Source organism: Sus scrofa, chromosome 1, assembly GCF_054392235.1.
Source record: "Sus scrofa isolate SSC_HxYL_T2T_F1_AM1 chromosome 1, Sscrofa_HxYL_maternal_Yorkshire_Landrace_v2.0, whole genome shotgun sequence".
NCBI classification, from domain to species: domain Eukaryota; kingdom Metazoa; phylum Chordata; class Mammalia; order Artiodactyla; family Suidae; genus Sus; species Sus scrofa.
Genome location: NC_139383.1, coordinates 200,515,630 through 200,531,646, shown reverse-complemented (window position 1 = coordinate 200,531,646; position 16,017 = coordinate 200,515,630). Strand labels below are relative to the sequence as shown.

Genomic DNA, 16,017 nt, shown 5'->3' with positions numbered 1-16,017 from the left:
TTGATATAATCTTTCTAGACACTTGCACATAACACAAAATAAAGTCTAAATTATGGACTTTTCAGATATTGTGAGATGTTTTGCTCTCCAAAAAAAACTGAATGATAACAGAAAATAAGGAAATAAAATTTGCTTTTGATAAATACACAAAAGTTATCCTCCAAATCATTTCTTGTCATAAATAATACAATACAGTCAGACTTCCTAATTTGCATATGATAATACCTCAAAAAACAAATACTATGACATTGTTTATACATTATCAAAGAAAAACATATGGTAAAATAATAAAATCAGTGAAAAAAATTATTATTGAATGTTAAAAGGTTTTTTTTCAAGCTAGCACCCTGGAAACTAAAATACAGAGAAAATTTTTCTCAGCGTATCAAATGGATTTTGATAATATTACAGTATTTTCATTTATTACATAAAATGGGCTTGAGTTTCTGTTTGCATTACAGTATAAGACTTTTACTTGGAAAATGTGATCAAAATTTAATTGAACAATTCCTAACTTGGATTTACACAGAGAATAGAAAATGGAGGAGTTCCCGTCATGGCTCAGAAGTTAACAAATCTGACTAGCATCCATGAGGACGCGGTTTGATCCCTGGCCTCACTCAGTGGGTTAAGGATCTGGCATTGCCATGAGCTGTGGTGTAGGTCACAGACGCAGCTCAGATCCCGCATTGCTATGGCTGTAGTGTAGGCTGACAGCTACGGCTCTGATTGGATCCCTAGTCTGGGAACCTCCATATGCCGTGGGTGGAGCTCTAAAAAGACAAAAAAAGAAAGTGGAGCTGACCAGGTGAGCTATGCAACCACATAACCTTTCTTAGACTTCAGCTTCCCCATCTGTGGAAAAAAAAAAAAAAAAAAAAGGCAGGGGAGACAGGGGTAGAGGGGTAGAATAGAACTAAAAAAATGATTGCTAAGCTCCTTCCAAATTTACATTAATAAAGTCTGCCAACTTTCTATCAATCCTTTTGACAAAACAAATAGCACTTTGTAGCATGTGCTTTTTGTACAGGCTTCTATCCCCGCCAAATGAGACATCACATTCCACTTTTCCTAAAGGGGCTAATATTTAGATCTTTCCTCATCAATGACTGTTTCACAAAAACCTTTATGCATCTGGAGCTACTTCAACATTTTAATCTGTTAATGCTAATCTTGCAAAAATTCATAAGTTTAGAATATACCCACCAAAACTATTTGCTTCCTCAAAGGCCCTTTTTTTCCTAAATCAGCAGAATGATTACCATTGGGGTTCAGGATTTTAGGTTTCCATTTCTTTAACAATACTTTTTGAAAAATACAGTTTATTATTTAACAAATAGCATAAAGCCCACCTTCACATCTTAATTACAAAGAGTATTTTTATAAGTATCCTTTTCCTCCTTATAAAGAAAGAAAAACTAACTTCCATTTAATGACTCAAAGGAAGACATAAAAACTAATGGGGCAGTAACCATGTCTCCCACATTTATCGCTATACACTCAGCACAGTGTTTTCCAAAATTGCTTGAGCACAAAACTCTCCTAGATAACCAGTATAGAATACAAAGTCCCTCCCTAGAAGATGCATGGCAAGGCCCAAAAATTTGTATTTTAAATTAGCACCCAAGATGGATTCCTACACCACAGCCCATGGCAATGCCAGATCCTTAACCCACTGAGTGAGGCCAGGGATCAAACTGTGTCCTCATGGATGCTAGTCAGGTTTGTTAACTTCCCAGTGGCCTGGGAAATGTAATGAGTATAAGAGAAAGAATGAAAACTTATTAGTAAACACCAACAACTAATAAATTACAGTTGAGACTTTCTTTTCATCTTCGAAAATAAGCTTAACACATCTGAAACTTGAAAAAAAATTAAACTATCTAGGTTAAATTTTCATTCATTTATTCTCATTTACTATCTGAGAGACTAGCTCTCAATAAACAGGAAGTAAATTGCCAAAAAGATTCCTGAAACTTAATCCAAAAACTGGTTGTTGTTGTTCTTTGCATTTAGAATGCTGAAAGTAATTCTTTATAGATTACTACAGAGTAAGTTTACTCTTAAATTTACCTAAATTCTTAAACTTACTTAAACTGTTCCTCATCCAATCCTCAAAGTATTCCTGTGAGGTATACACTACTGGTAAGCCCTTTATACAGATGAGAAAATAAAGGCTTAAAGAAAGTAACTAATTTTCCCTAAATCATACAGCCAAGAATAAATAGCAAATCTATGATTCAAACTCAGGCAAACTATCATTACATATTTGTTAGACATAACATTTTATGCTGATAGCAGAAAAAAGGCAATGAGGAAATGAATTAATTCTATCTGTTTATCTTGTATCCTAAGAAAACTTATGTGTTATTGTTTCAGATTCTTGCAAAATAAAATAATTTGTGGGGGTTTTTTTGGTCTTTTCTAGGACCGCATCCACAGCATATGGAGGATCCCAGGCTAGGGGTCTAATGGGAGCTGTAGCCTCCAGCCTTCACCAGAGCCACAGCAACGCCAGATCTGAGCCTCATCTGCAACGTACACCACAGCCCACTACTCTAGTCAAGGGATCAAACCCGCAACCTCATGGTTCCCAGTCGGATTCGTTAACCACTGAGCCACAATGAGAACTCCAAATAATTTGTGTTTTAACACTTAAGTCTGAACATCTGAAAGATAGCTTCACTTACCTGTTTGAATCTTAGAACATGAATTTGAGAATATAACAACAAAGGAAAGTTAGAGATAGATAGATAAGATAGGAAAGAGCTCTTACTTGTTGTCCATTTATGAAGTCAAAGTTCTGAAAAACTTTCTAACACCTACAGGAAAACCCCACAAAAGGTTTCCTCCAAGACAGAAAAAATAAATAAATAAATACACACACACACACACACACACACACACACACACACAAACTAGTTAGCAGATAAAATGAATCTTTAAAAAAGATTTCCAGTATAAAAGAAAAGAATTAGAGAGGAAGAGTCATATGGCGATAGGGCTATATTTACACAAAGAGAAATGTTAGTTGTAATATTACTAAAGATTTAGTAACCACAGTTTTAAAGAACTACGATATTGTTACACTCAATAAGAGAAGAAACTGAAGTGCATACACTGCATCTTAAAAAACTGAAATACACTAATAGTCATTTTTAGTCAAATCAAAAAACACATACTATAGCCATAAAATAACCAATCCAGTGATGTATTTATATTCTGAATATAAAGTGATCAGTACTCTCTTCCATATTTGAAAAGAAAAATTTGAGCTCATAAAAATAACTAAAATTTTAGGAGTTCCAGCTGTGGCTCAGTGCGTTAAGAACTTGACTAGTATCCAAGAGGATGTGGGTTTGATCCCTGGCCTTGCTCAGTGGGTTAAGGATCCAGTGTTGCCACTAGCTGCACTGTAGTTTGCTGATGTGGCTCGGATCTGCAGTTGCTGTTGCTGTGGTATAGGCTGGAAGCTGCAAGTCCAATTGGACTCTTAGCCCAGAAATTCTGTATGCCACAGGTGCAGCTCTAAAAAGAAAAAAAAAAAAAAACTAAAATTTTCATATCTTATGAACAGCTTTATTAATGGTATAAGATCAAAAAAAGATTAATGCTACTAAACTACAATGACTTTCTAATTAACTATTAACTAAATTACCCAAATTTTAAGAGACTGAAGGGGCTAGAAATTACCTGTTCTAGGAGTTCCCACTGTGATGCAATGGGATGGGCAATGACTTGGAAGTGCTGGGATGCAGGTTCGATCCCTGGCCTGGCACAGTGGGTTAAGGATCCAGCATTGCCACAGCTTAGGTCACAGTTACCACTTGGATCTAATCCCTGGCCCAGGAACTCCATATGCCTCAGGGCAGCCAAAACGGGAAAACAAGAAATTATTTGTTCTAGACAAATGAATAAATCAAAGTTAAAAGGCTGGCCTAGGAGTTCCCGTCGTGGCTTAGCAGAAACGAATCTGACAGGTTCAATCCCTTGGCCTCGCTCATTAGGTTAAGGATCCAGTGTTGCCGTGAGCTGTGGTGTAGGTCACAGATGAGGCTCGGATCCTGTGAGTTGTTGTAGCTGTGGCATAGACCAGGGGCTAGAGCTCTGATTCAACCCCTACCCTGGGAACTTCCATCCGTGGGTTCAGTCCTAAAAAAACAAAAGCAAAAAAAAATTTCCAATTAAATAAAAAAATTAATAAATGAGAGGCTGGCCTAAACTTGCCAGTCTGTGGCAGAACTAGAAACTAGGTTTTCTACCTTGTGATTCAGTGCTCTTTCTACTACTCAATAAATTTGGATTATTAAAATACATGGGACACTGACTCTTTTTCTTTTTGGCTTTTTAGGGCGGTACCTGCAACATATTGAAGTTCCCAGGCTAGGGGTTGAATCAGAACTGCAGCTTTCAGCCTACACCACAGTCATATCAATGCAGGATTTAAGCTTCATCTGTAACCTATACCACAGCTCACACCAATGCCAGATCCTTAACCCGTTGAGCAAGGCCAAGGATCGAACCCAAATCTTCATGCATACTAGTCAGATTCATAACCCACTGAGCCACAACGAGAACTCCCAAAACACCAACTCTTATATGTGGAAACAAAGCAAAAACTACCTCCTTCAGGAAAGATAATCATTGTAATTATCATCCAAAAGATATAAGATATTAATTTGCTAGAGCTGTTCTATAGAACTATATTCTTATCAACTTCAAAACAATCACTCCATTAAAAAAAAAAAGGAGGGGGGGAGAATGTTTAGAAAAGTTTTAGGAAAGAAGCTGAAGTAATTAAAAAAAAAAGTCAAAAACTACAAAAGGACAAAAATGTTAACGAGGCAAATGGAATTGCCAATTTTGAGGTAATGAAAATAAACATGTACACACAGAACTGAGACTACAGGAATTAAATGCCTCAACATTTAAGACCAGCTTTAAACAAACATGATGGAGTAACTGATGTCAGACTAGCCTTCCCACCATGATCAACCATAAGACAAACAAAATGTCTAAGACAATAGTTTACAGTCATTAGACAAGAGGCAACACAAAGACTATAATTCCTTAAGAGATGAAAAACTCACAAGGTGAGCCCTACAGTTACCTGACATTTCACCCTAGGGAAAATTTTCATGACCGTGGCCCAGCAAGCATGCATTTACAAAGGGCACAGTGGTTGTGCTAAGCTGAACAGGCAGAGATCAGAGTTCGGTGCAGTTGATATGATTGAAATCCACAAGGCAGAGGGTCCAGAAGTCTGTTTAGGGAACTCCCATAAGTCCTTGGCCAAGGAACACACAGCACATATGAAAGGCAAAACCAATCAAGCTTAAAAGAGAATGGCTGAGAGAGGAAGGGAGAGTATTTAAGGAAGGCTCAGTATACTTTGGAGTCTAAAATCAAGCCCCAATAAGTTTGGCAAGGAACTGACAGTTTGGAGGTTGAGTTGCAGTAAAGTAAGGGAACACAATTTGCTCTCCACAGATCCATCCTAGCAAAGATTAAAACCAAGCTTACAAAGTTCAAGTTGATCAACAAGTAACTTAATTACCTACAAAATTTTTTTTACAAAAAAAAAAAGAATAACAGGAGTTTCCGTCATGGCTCAGTGGTTAACAAATCTGACTAGGAATCATGAGGTTGCAGGTTCAATCCCTGGCCTTGCTCAGTGGGTTAACGATCCGGCATTGCCGTGAGCTGTGGTGTAGGTTGCAGATGCGGCTCGGATCCTGCGTTGCTGTGACTCTGGCGTAGGCTGGCAGCTACAGCTCCGATTAGACCCCTAGCCTGGGAACCTCCATATGCCGAGGGAACGGCCTAAGAAATGGCAAAAAGCCAAAAAAAAAAAAAAAAATTTTTTTTTAAACAGTCTACACAGAAAGATAAAATTTGCAATTTCTAGTACCATCTTCATGATTCACTGTACACTTGAAAAATATTAACTGCGAAAAAAGAAAAAAAAAAAAAAGAAAGAAAGAAAAATGTGACCCATGGTTAAAAAAATAAAAAGAGACCAAGAGAGTAGTCAATAGAAACCAGTCCTGAGACAGCCAAGATTTTGAATCTAGCAGATTGAAGCTTTTTTTTTTTAGACTGAAGGTTTAAAATCAGCTATTTTGCATACTTTTAAGGAATTAGGGAGTTCCCACTGTGGCTCATTAGTACTGAACCTGACTAGTATCGATGAGGACACAGGTTCAATCCCTGGCCCCACTCAGTGGGTTAAGGATCTGGCATTGCCATGAGATGCCCTGTACATCGCAGAGACAGCTTGAATCCCTAATTGCTGTGGCTATGATGTAGGCCAGCAGCTGCAGCTCCGATTCAACCCCTAGCCTGGGAACTTCCATATGCCATGGGTTGAGGCCCTATTTAAAAAAAAAAAAAAGTAACAGAAAATATGTTCAAAAAATTAAAGAAAAATACATTCAAAGAAGTAAAGGAAAACATAGTCTTAATTAGTAAACACATAGAAAATACAATAAAAGAAAACTACAGAAAAGAATAAGATGAAGATGAAAACTTTAGAAGAAAATGACAATAACAAATGAAAAATCTACCAAATGGGCTTAACAGAAAATTGAAAATGGTAGATAGGAGTCAGTGAGCTTGCAATAAAGACCAACAAAAAGTATCTAATCTGGGAGTTCCCACCATAGCACAGCAGAAACGAATCCAACTAGGAACAATGAGGTTGTGGGTTCGATCCCTGGCCTTGCCGTGAGCTGTGGTGTAGGTCTCAGACACAGCTCAGACCTGGCATTGCTGTGGCTGTGGCAAAGGCCGGTGGCTACAGCTCTGATTCAACCCCTATCCTGAGAACCTCCATATGCCACAGGTGCGGCCCTAAAAAGACTGAAAAGACCAAAAAAAAAAAAAAAAAAAAAAAAAAAAGGGTATCTAAAGAAGAAGAGAAAAATAAATAGTATCTCAGTGGCTTACAGAACAATATCAAAGAGTCTAACACACATTACTTGGAGTTCCAAAAGGAGGAGAGAGTGAAAATAGTGCAGAAAGAATCACTGAAATTTTACAAACAGAATGAAAAACATTGACTTACAGCTCTAAGCTCAGCAAAGCTCAACTAGGATGAATACAAAGAAAAGCACTCCTAAGTTTATATTCAAACTACTAGAAACCAAAGATAAAGAGAAAACCTTGAACACAGCCCCAAGTGATTTTTACATAAAAGGGACCAAGGATATAAGTAACAGCAAACTTCTCATCACAAACAATGAAGATCATTGCAAATGAATCAACTGACAAGGGATTAATCTCCAAAATTTATAAACACCTTCTGCAGCTCCATACCAAAAAAACAAACAACCCCATCAAAACATGGGCAGAAGATCTAAACAGACAGTTCTCCAAAGACGACATACAGATGGCCAAGAAACACATGAAAAGATGTTCTACATCACTCATTATCAGAGAAATGCAAATCAAAACCACTATGAGGTACCACCTTACACCAGCCACAATCGCCATCATCAAAATGTCTACAAACAATAAGTGCTGGAGAGGGTGTGGAGAAAAAGGAACCCTAGTACACTCTTGGTGGGATTGTAAAGTGGTGCAACCACTGTGGAAAACAGGATGGAGATGCCTCAGATAACTAAACATAGAACTACCATTTGACCCAGCAATCCCACTCCTGGGCATCTATCCAGCAAAAACCACGACTCGCAAAGACACATGTACTCCAATGTTCACTGCAGCACTCTTTTCAATAGCCAAGACATGGAAACACCTTAAATGTCCATCGACAGAGGAGTGGATCCAGAAGATGTGGTACATATACACAATGGAATATTACTCAGCCATTAAAAGGAACGAAATACCAGCATTTTTAGCAACATGGATGGACCTAGAAATTAGCATGCTAAGTGAGGTCAGCCATACAATGAGACACCAACATCAAATGCTTTCACTGACATGTGGAATCTGAAAAAAGGACAGACTGAACTTCTTTGCAGAACAGATGCTCACAGACACTGAAAAACTTACGGTCTCCGGAGGAGACATTTGGGAGGTGGGGGGATGTGCTTGGGTTGTAGGATGGAAATCCTGTGAAATTGGATTGTTATGATCATTATACAACTACAGATATGATAAATTCATTTGAGTAATAAAAAAATAAAATAAAATAAATAATGCAGGAGTTCCCGTCGTGGCGCAGTGGTTAACGAATCCGACTAGGAACCATGAGGTTGCGGGTTCGGTCCCTGCCCTTGCTCAGTGGGTTAATGATCCGGCGTTGCCGTGAGCTGTGGTGTAGGTTGCAGACGCGGCTCGGATCCCGCGTTGCTGTGGCTCTGGTGTAGGCCGGTGGCTACAGCTCCGATTCAACCCCTAGCCTGGGAACCTCCATATGCCGTGGGAGCGGCCCAAGAAATAGCAACAACAACAACAACAAAAGACAAAAAATAAAAATAAAATAAAATAAACAATGCAGATCAGAAAACAGTGGAATGATATCTTTCAAGTGATGAAATGCCAACCCATAACTTCATATTCAGAATATTACTGTTTGAAATATTCTTCAAAGAGTAGGGTGAAATAAAAACACTCACAGAAACAAAATCTGGGAGAATTCTTCACCAACAGACCTGCACTATAGTTAATGCTAAAGAATGTTCTTCATGTGGAAAAGAAATCAATACAACTGTAAAATCAGATTCGAAAGAGAGAATACTAAACATGGTAAATAAGTAGGTGAATATACAAAAGACTACATTTTACCACTTTACACCCACTAGGATAGCTATAATCAAAAAGACAAATAAGAACAAGTGATGGAGAGAAAACAGAACACTTACACACTGCTTGTGGGAATGTAAAATTTGCAGTCCTACAAAAGTCCCACAATTCCTCAAATGGATAAACACAGAGTTTTCATATGATCCAGCAGTTACATTCCTAAGTGCATACCCAAAACAAAATCATATGTCACACAAAAAACTTTGTACATGAATATTCATAGCAATATTATTCATTATATCCCAAAAGCGGAAACCACCCAAATGTCCATCAACTAATGAGTGGATAAATGAAATGCTGTATATCCATACCATAAAGTAGTATCAAATAACAAAAAGAAAGGAAGTCATGATACAAGCTACAACATGGATGAACTTTGAAAACACTATACTAAGTAAAAATCAATCACAGAAGACCATATATTATATGATTCCATTTATATGAAATGTCCAGAATAGGCCATCCATAGGGACAAAAATCAATCAGCGGCTGCCCATCAGTTAGGGCTGGGAGACAATGGAAGGTTGGGGAGAGAGCAGGTTTGGAAGGTAATGCTAAGTAGTAAGAGGAGAAACTAAAATAATCCAGAACTAATTATGATGATAAATGTCTATCTCTGAAAATACACTAAAACCACCACTGATACCTACACTTTAAATGAGTGAATTTATGATATGTGAATTATATCCCAGTAAGGTCATTTATTGAAAACACTGTTTTTTTATTCTCTACCTTTCCTTAAAGACAACTGACTCTTTAAAGCAAAAATAAAAATTCGAATCATACACAAAAGTCAAAGATACGACATCATCAGCATAAAGGATGAGAAGGCTAAGTAAATGGAATTATATTATTCACACTTGTGAGATAATGAAATGGGAAGTGAAAAATGGGGAGTGTCAGATGTTGACTCTAAATAGACTGATAAAGATGCACATTGTTATAGTTAGAGAAGTCACTAAAAAATAATAATAATAATGAAGAGCTATTGTTAACAGGCCAATACTTTAAAATATCCAATTAATCCAAAATAAGGCAAGAAAAGAAAAAGAAAAAAAGGAACAAATGAAAAACAAATAGACTTAAACCAAATGATATCAATAATTAAATTTAAAGGGGTTAACACAGCAATAAAAAGATAGCAATGTTGGAGTTCCCACTGTGGCTCAGTGGTAACAAACCCAACTAGTATCCATGAGGATGCAGTTCAATACCTGGCCCTATTCAGTGGGTTAAGGATCTGGTGTTGCCGCAAGCTGCAGCGTTGGTCACAGACACAGCCTGCCTCTGGCATTGCTGTGGCTGTGGCATAGGCCTGCAGCTGAACCTCTGATTCAACCACTAGCCTAGGAACTTGCATATGCCATGGGGGTGGACCAAAAGGAAAAAAAAAAGACATCAATGTTGGACCAAATAAAAAACCAAGACCAACTATGTACTGTCTATAAGATACACACATTGGTTGAAAGCAAAAGGACAAAGAAAGGTTACCATCAAACAATAAGCATATAGTTGACATAATATCTGACAAAAACTTCAGGGCAAAGAGTATTACAAAAGACAAAAGGAACATTTCATAATGACAAAAGGATAAATTCATCAGGAAGGCACTGCAATTCTAAATATCAATGTATATAATAAGAGAGTTTCAAAATACATAAAACATGACAGAACTAAAGGAGAACGTGATAAACCCACAATCTAGTTGGAATAATTGATAAAATGAGTAGATACAACAAATTAGTAAAGATACAGATCTGAGTAATACTATTAACCAAGTTTACCTAATTGACATACACTACACCCAACAGCCACAGGACAGACCTTTTCAAATTTACGTTGATTGCTCACCAAGAGATACCATATGCTGGACCATATGTAAGTTTTCAGAAAATGTCAAAAGACTGAAATTTGGCAAAGTGTGTTCACTACAACAAAATAAAATTAGAAATTAACAATACTATATCTAGAAAGTCCCTTTTTTCTGATTCTTCAACCGAGAATGAGTGCCTTTTTCTAATTTTTCTGTGCAGAGGAGGCATTGTTTCCTAGTTTGCAAAAAGGTACTACTTAAGCCCAACATTAGCTAAAAAAATGAATTAATACCACATATGAATTATTCTTTCTAACTTCAATCTGATAAACTTCTAAAAGTAACTAATAATTTAGAGAAAATACAGAGGAACATATTAATACCCTAGAGATGCAATCAGTAAAATTCAAACTGAGAACGCTTCAAAACAAACTACTCAGTAACATTAATAAAGGGGGAGTAGGATAGAGAAAAAAGAGAGACTTTAAGTAAATATGGTAAATATTTACTTTTATATATATCAGGATCTGTTTTTGTTTATTCTACTACTTTGTGTCTTAGGTTTGTTTAAAATGAAAAAAAAATTCAGTAAAATCAAATAATGGTAAAGTTTTCAGAGACAAGCAATGCCAAAAATTGCTGGGATAAAAATTAAATTATTGGTAGCTCCCCTGTGGCTTCACGGTTAACAAACCCAACTAGTATCCATGAGGACTTGGGTTCAATTCCTGGCCTTGCTCAGTGGGTTAAGGATCAAGAGTTGCCATGAGCTGTGGTGTACGTCACAGAGGCAGCTCGGATCCCTCATTGCTGTGGCTGTGGTGTAGGCTGGCGGCTTCAGCTCCGACTCAACCCCTAGCCTGGGAATCTCCATTATGTCGCAGGCGCGGCCCTAAAAAGACAAAAAAAAAAAAAAAAAAAAATTAAATTATTGAAGACTCTAGTTAAATGAGAATTAGAAATCAACTATAGTTCAATTAAAAAAAGAAAAGAAGAAAAAGAGGAGTTCCCACTGTGGCATAACAGGATCAGTGGCTTCTCTGGAGCACTGGGACACAGGTTCAATCCCAGCCAGGATCCAGATTGCCACAGCTGCCACATGGGTCACAGCTGCCACATGGGTCGCAATTGTGACCCATGAACTCCATATGGCCCAGGAACTCCATATGTCATGGGGCAGCCATAAAAAGGAAAATAAAAAAGAAAAATGAATTGGGAAAAAATTGAGAATTAGCTAAAACTAGCTCCATATAATTCAGTAAGTCTTAAGAATGCTATGAGGAATTCTATGAGGCCCATTTCTTAAAATAGGTGACCCTGATAATGAAAACAATTACCCTCTTCTGTAATTAAGAGAAAGTTCCTCCTTGAATCGAAAAGAAAAGCAAAAATGGAAACCAATCTTTTTTGGTGTGCATGCAATCAATCCATATGGGTGTTTGTTGGATTGATTTCATACATAAGGGAACATGTTTCCTCAACTGCTAGCAGTTAAGAAAGAAAAGTATTTTCGTAATGTTTCACCTCTTCTCTTTCTGCGCCTGTATTTTCTCCCATAAATAGTACTCCTAATTAATATTTCCATAAAACCATACTTCCCATCTTTTGTGAAGCACTACTCCTACTCACTTTATCACTTGCCTCCTAAAATGCCTTTGCTACCTGAGGACCAAAAAAAAAGAAAGAAAAAAACGAGTAAAATCACGTGGCCCACTGCCTCATGGTATTCAAACTCTTGTATGTAAATAACCTCCCAACTTGTAACAGGGTTGCTCAGTGCTAAGGAATAAAATACAGCAGAAGCAATGATAATATGACTTCTATGATTAGATGGTAAAGGGCCCTGGAGTTCCCACTGTGGATCAATGGGTTAAGGACCTGACATTGTCTCTGTGAGGATTTGGGTTCAATCCCTGGCCTCATTCAGTAGGTTGAGGATCTGGCATTGCCTCAAGCTGTGGCACAGGTCACAAATGCAGCTCAGGAGTTCCTGTCATGGTGCAGTGGAAACAAATCCAACTAGGAACCATGAGGTTTCAGGTTTGATCCCTGGCCTCGCTCAGTGAGTTAAGGATCTGGCGTTGCTGTGAGCTGTGGTGTAGGTCACAGATGTGGCTCAGATCCCTCGTTGCTATGGCTCTGGCGTAGGCCAGCAGCAACAGCTCTGATTAGACCCCTGGCCTGGGAACCTCCATATGGTGTGGCCCTATAAAAACAAAAGACGAAAAAAAAGTGCAGCTTGGACATGGTGTGGCTGTGGCTATGGGGTAGGCCCCAGCTGCAGCTCCAATTTGACCCAGGAACTTCTATATGCTGCAAGTGCACCTGTTTTAAAAAAACAAAAAACAAAAAACAAAAAAAGGATAAACAGTCCTGAAGCTTCTGATTCTCTCTCTCTCATAACTAACTCTGTGAAAAGCCAAATCATGAGCAGCCCTATGGAGGGTCCATGGGGTGGAACTGAAGCCGCCAACAGCCACATGAGTGACCTTGGAAACAAATCATTATTGTGCAAGTCTTTCATAGCAAGCCAAATATATCCAATTTTAATCTCATTTCTGTTTAGCATCCATACCATGCGTAAACAATGATATGATGGCCACTGTATATTGGACAAACACTATGTAAAAGTAACTCCATTAAACACCGCCAGATATATTACATGTATTATTTAATCCTCAAACATTGTAATACATATAACGCTATTATCTCTATAGTACAGATAAGGAAAATGAGGCAAAGGAGTTAGGAATTTGCCCAAAGCCACAGAGCGCCTAAGAGTAGAAAGAATTCAAAATCAGAAGTTTGTTCTCTAAGCCAATACCATACTGTTTTTTATTCATTTTGTTCATACTTCAAGTGAAAGAGAACTGTAAAATGTGGCTTTCATCTAACAGGTTAGCAAATAAATCAAAATAAATGCAATGCCAGAATGACTGAGACAATTTTTAACACATGAAAAAAATAAAAAAGACCAAAGATACAACAAAAGCAATTTCTTTTTTTCATGTTGTTTTTTGGTTTTTGTTTTGTCTTTATGCCATTTCTTGGGCCACTCCCATGGCAAATGGAGGTTCCCAGGCTAGGGGTCGAATCAGAGCTATAGCCGCAGGCCTACGCCAGAGCCACAGCAACGTGTGATCTGAGCCTCGTCTGCAACCTACACCACAGCTCTCTCTTGGCAACGCCGAATCCTTAACCCACTGAGCAAGGCCAGGGATCGAACCCACAACCTCATGGTTCCTAATCAGATTCATTAATCACTAAGCCATGACTGGAACTCCTGCAAAAGCAATTTCTAATTAAAAGTATTTTATAATCATCTAATAAAAATGTAATTTATTTTACTAAAATCACATAATCTTCCCTGATTGGCTAATTATTACTAGATAGAAATTTTTTTGAATAAGTTACATTTAGTTAGTATCCTTCCAAAAAAGCAAATTCCCTTTCCTTGAGCATCAACTGTTAACAAACTTGATACAGGAAAATGAAGAGATACTGAGCAAAACCTCTCTAAAAACCTAAGTCTTTAAAGAGTGTTTGCCTCATTATCCTTTTCCGGTCAATCTACTTGATTATTTTCACCTTATTTCTAACCTTAACCCATTCAATCATAGCTCTACTGAATTTCCTTTCTTGAATAAAGCAAAGGAAAATATATTTTAAAAGAAAAAGATTAATGAGAAAAAGGAACCAATCTAATTTAGTAAGTTGCTAAATCCCATTATAATCATTAAAACACAACTAACCATGCAGTGTATGCTGACCCAAAGATCTTGTCTACCACACTGTATCCATCATTTTTTATCTCTAAGAAACCTCAGAGAAACTACAGGAAGGTATGTTTGCTTTACATTCCAAAGGCTTCATAGAACCACCTTTTCTAAACCATATTTGACCATAAAAACGTGGCAAGAAACACTGACCAGTTCCTGTACTTATTCTTCAAAATATACACAATCAACCACCCTCCTTTGCCTACCAACGGAAACTGGCGTGAGACATCCAGTGTTCCAGTCCTAGCAAGAGACATGGAGCAGTCTCCAGTTCCTTCCCTGTGAAATGGGAATGATACATGGGCCTGGTGTGGGAAGGAAGTGAGATAACGAACGGCAAAACGCTTAGAACAGTGCCTAGTACACAATCTGCACTCAATAAATGCCAGCCATTACTGTATCTTCAAAATTAACTGCTTAGAATCTGAATTTTCTCTCTTTTAGTGATGAAAATCTAACCAAACTCCATCAGGACAATAAAGAGCACCAGTATATCATCACAGTAAATTTTTTTCATAGCTCTTTTTAATAAAAACACTTCACATGAAATTAAGCATTCCGATCCCCACCCCTCCCCCTTACACTTTTAACCAGCTCTGGAACTCCTTGGACAGCACAGCCTAGAAATGCAGACAAGATTTTCCTCGCCCACCGAAGGGGAAACCTACAAACTGCTGGTTCCCACATCAGTTGAACCCGCCGTCCCAAGCAGGCCAGAGCGGCTCAGGGCTGGCGGCCACAGTTTGTTCACAGAAACAACGTTCCCTTTTCCCATTTCCTCCCCCAGCGTCGAAACTAACGACGCCCTTTTCTCCCATGAGCAGACGTTAAGCATCTCCCGGCTCTTTCAAGAGCTCCCACCCGGTGCGTCTCACCCCCATCGAACCTGCGGTCCCCCGACTCACAAAGTGTGTCCGCACACATTCACCATCAGCTTCAACGAAGGGTTCCGATATTTGGTGGTCTTACACCTGGGGCAGCCCTGATCGTCCATGGCTTCTTCTCTCCCGTGGACTCTCCCTGACGCCTGCTTCAGTCACCGCCACCTCCACCTCCGCGCCCCCTCAGACCCGACGCCAACTAGGTTCCTACCAACAGGCACTCGACTGGGACGGTCCTTTGCGAATAAGCACCGGCTGGGAGCGAACACTTCAGCACAAACGTTCCGGAGGCAGATTTTACGGTCCTGCAGCGCCGGCTGGGTCTCGGGTTCCGCAGGCCAGCGCAAAATCTTAGATTTGGGAGAGGGCTTTTTAAAAGGCAGACTGTACACAAAGCCCCATCTCTATCCACCTAGCTATTTTTCAAGGAACTCTGTCACCTTTTAGGAACATAGATTCAAGTGTTCTGTCTAGAAACATTCCCATTATTTCAAAGATCTGTGCCTGGTGTACATATTCGATAATCAGACCAGTATTTTCTTTTGAACGATTTGATAGCCTGTGCTTTATATTTCTCCTTTGCACTTGCACAATCATGCAATCACAGAAAATAATATGCCTTCACAGAGATGAAGTTTGGAAAAATCATCTGAAATTAAAGTCTCAGTACTGACCCTAAATATTACAAAATCTCACTAAATGTCAAAATAGTTCTACAAATAATGTCTCGCATCTGCCCTGCAGAGAGCCACTGACCTCAAGATGGTCAAGCATGCTT

At 38.5% G+C, this 16,017-nt stretch overlaps 1 protein-coding gene across 2 annotated transcripts in view; it reads right to left on the bottom strand.

Moving 5' to 3' along the window:
* MNAT1 (MNAT1 component of CDK activating kinase) overlaps positions 1–15,458 on the bottom strand; it is a 209,936-nt gene extending 194,478 nt beyond the window's left edge. Inside the window, exon 1 of one of the 2 annotated variants that reach the window (XM_021064673.2) lies at positions 15,245–15,458. In XM_021064673.2, the coding sequence (XP_020920332.1) occupies positions 15,245–15,282 (38 nt within the window). In that variant the 5' untranslated portion in view covers positions 15,283–15,458. 2 annotated transcript variants of the gene reach the window in all.
* Between the last annotated feature and the right edge of the window lie 559 nt (positions 15,459–16,017).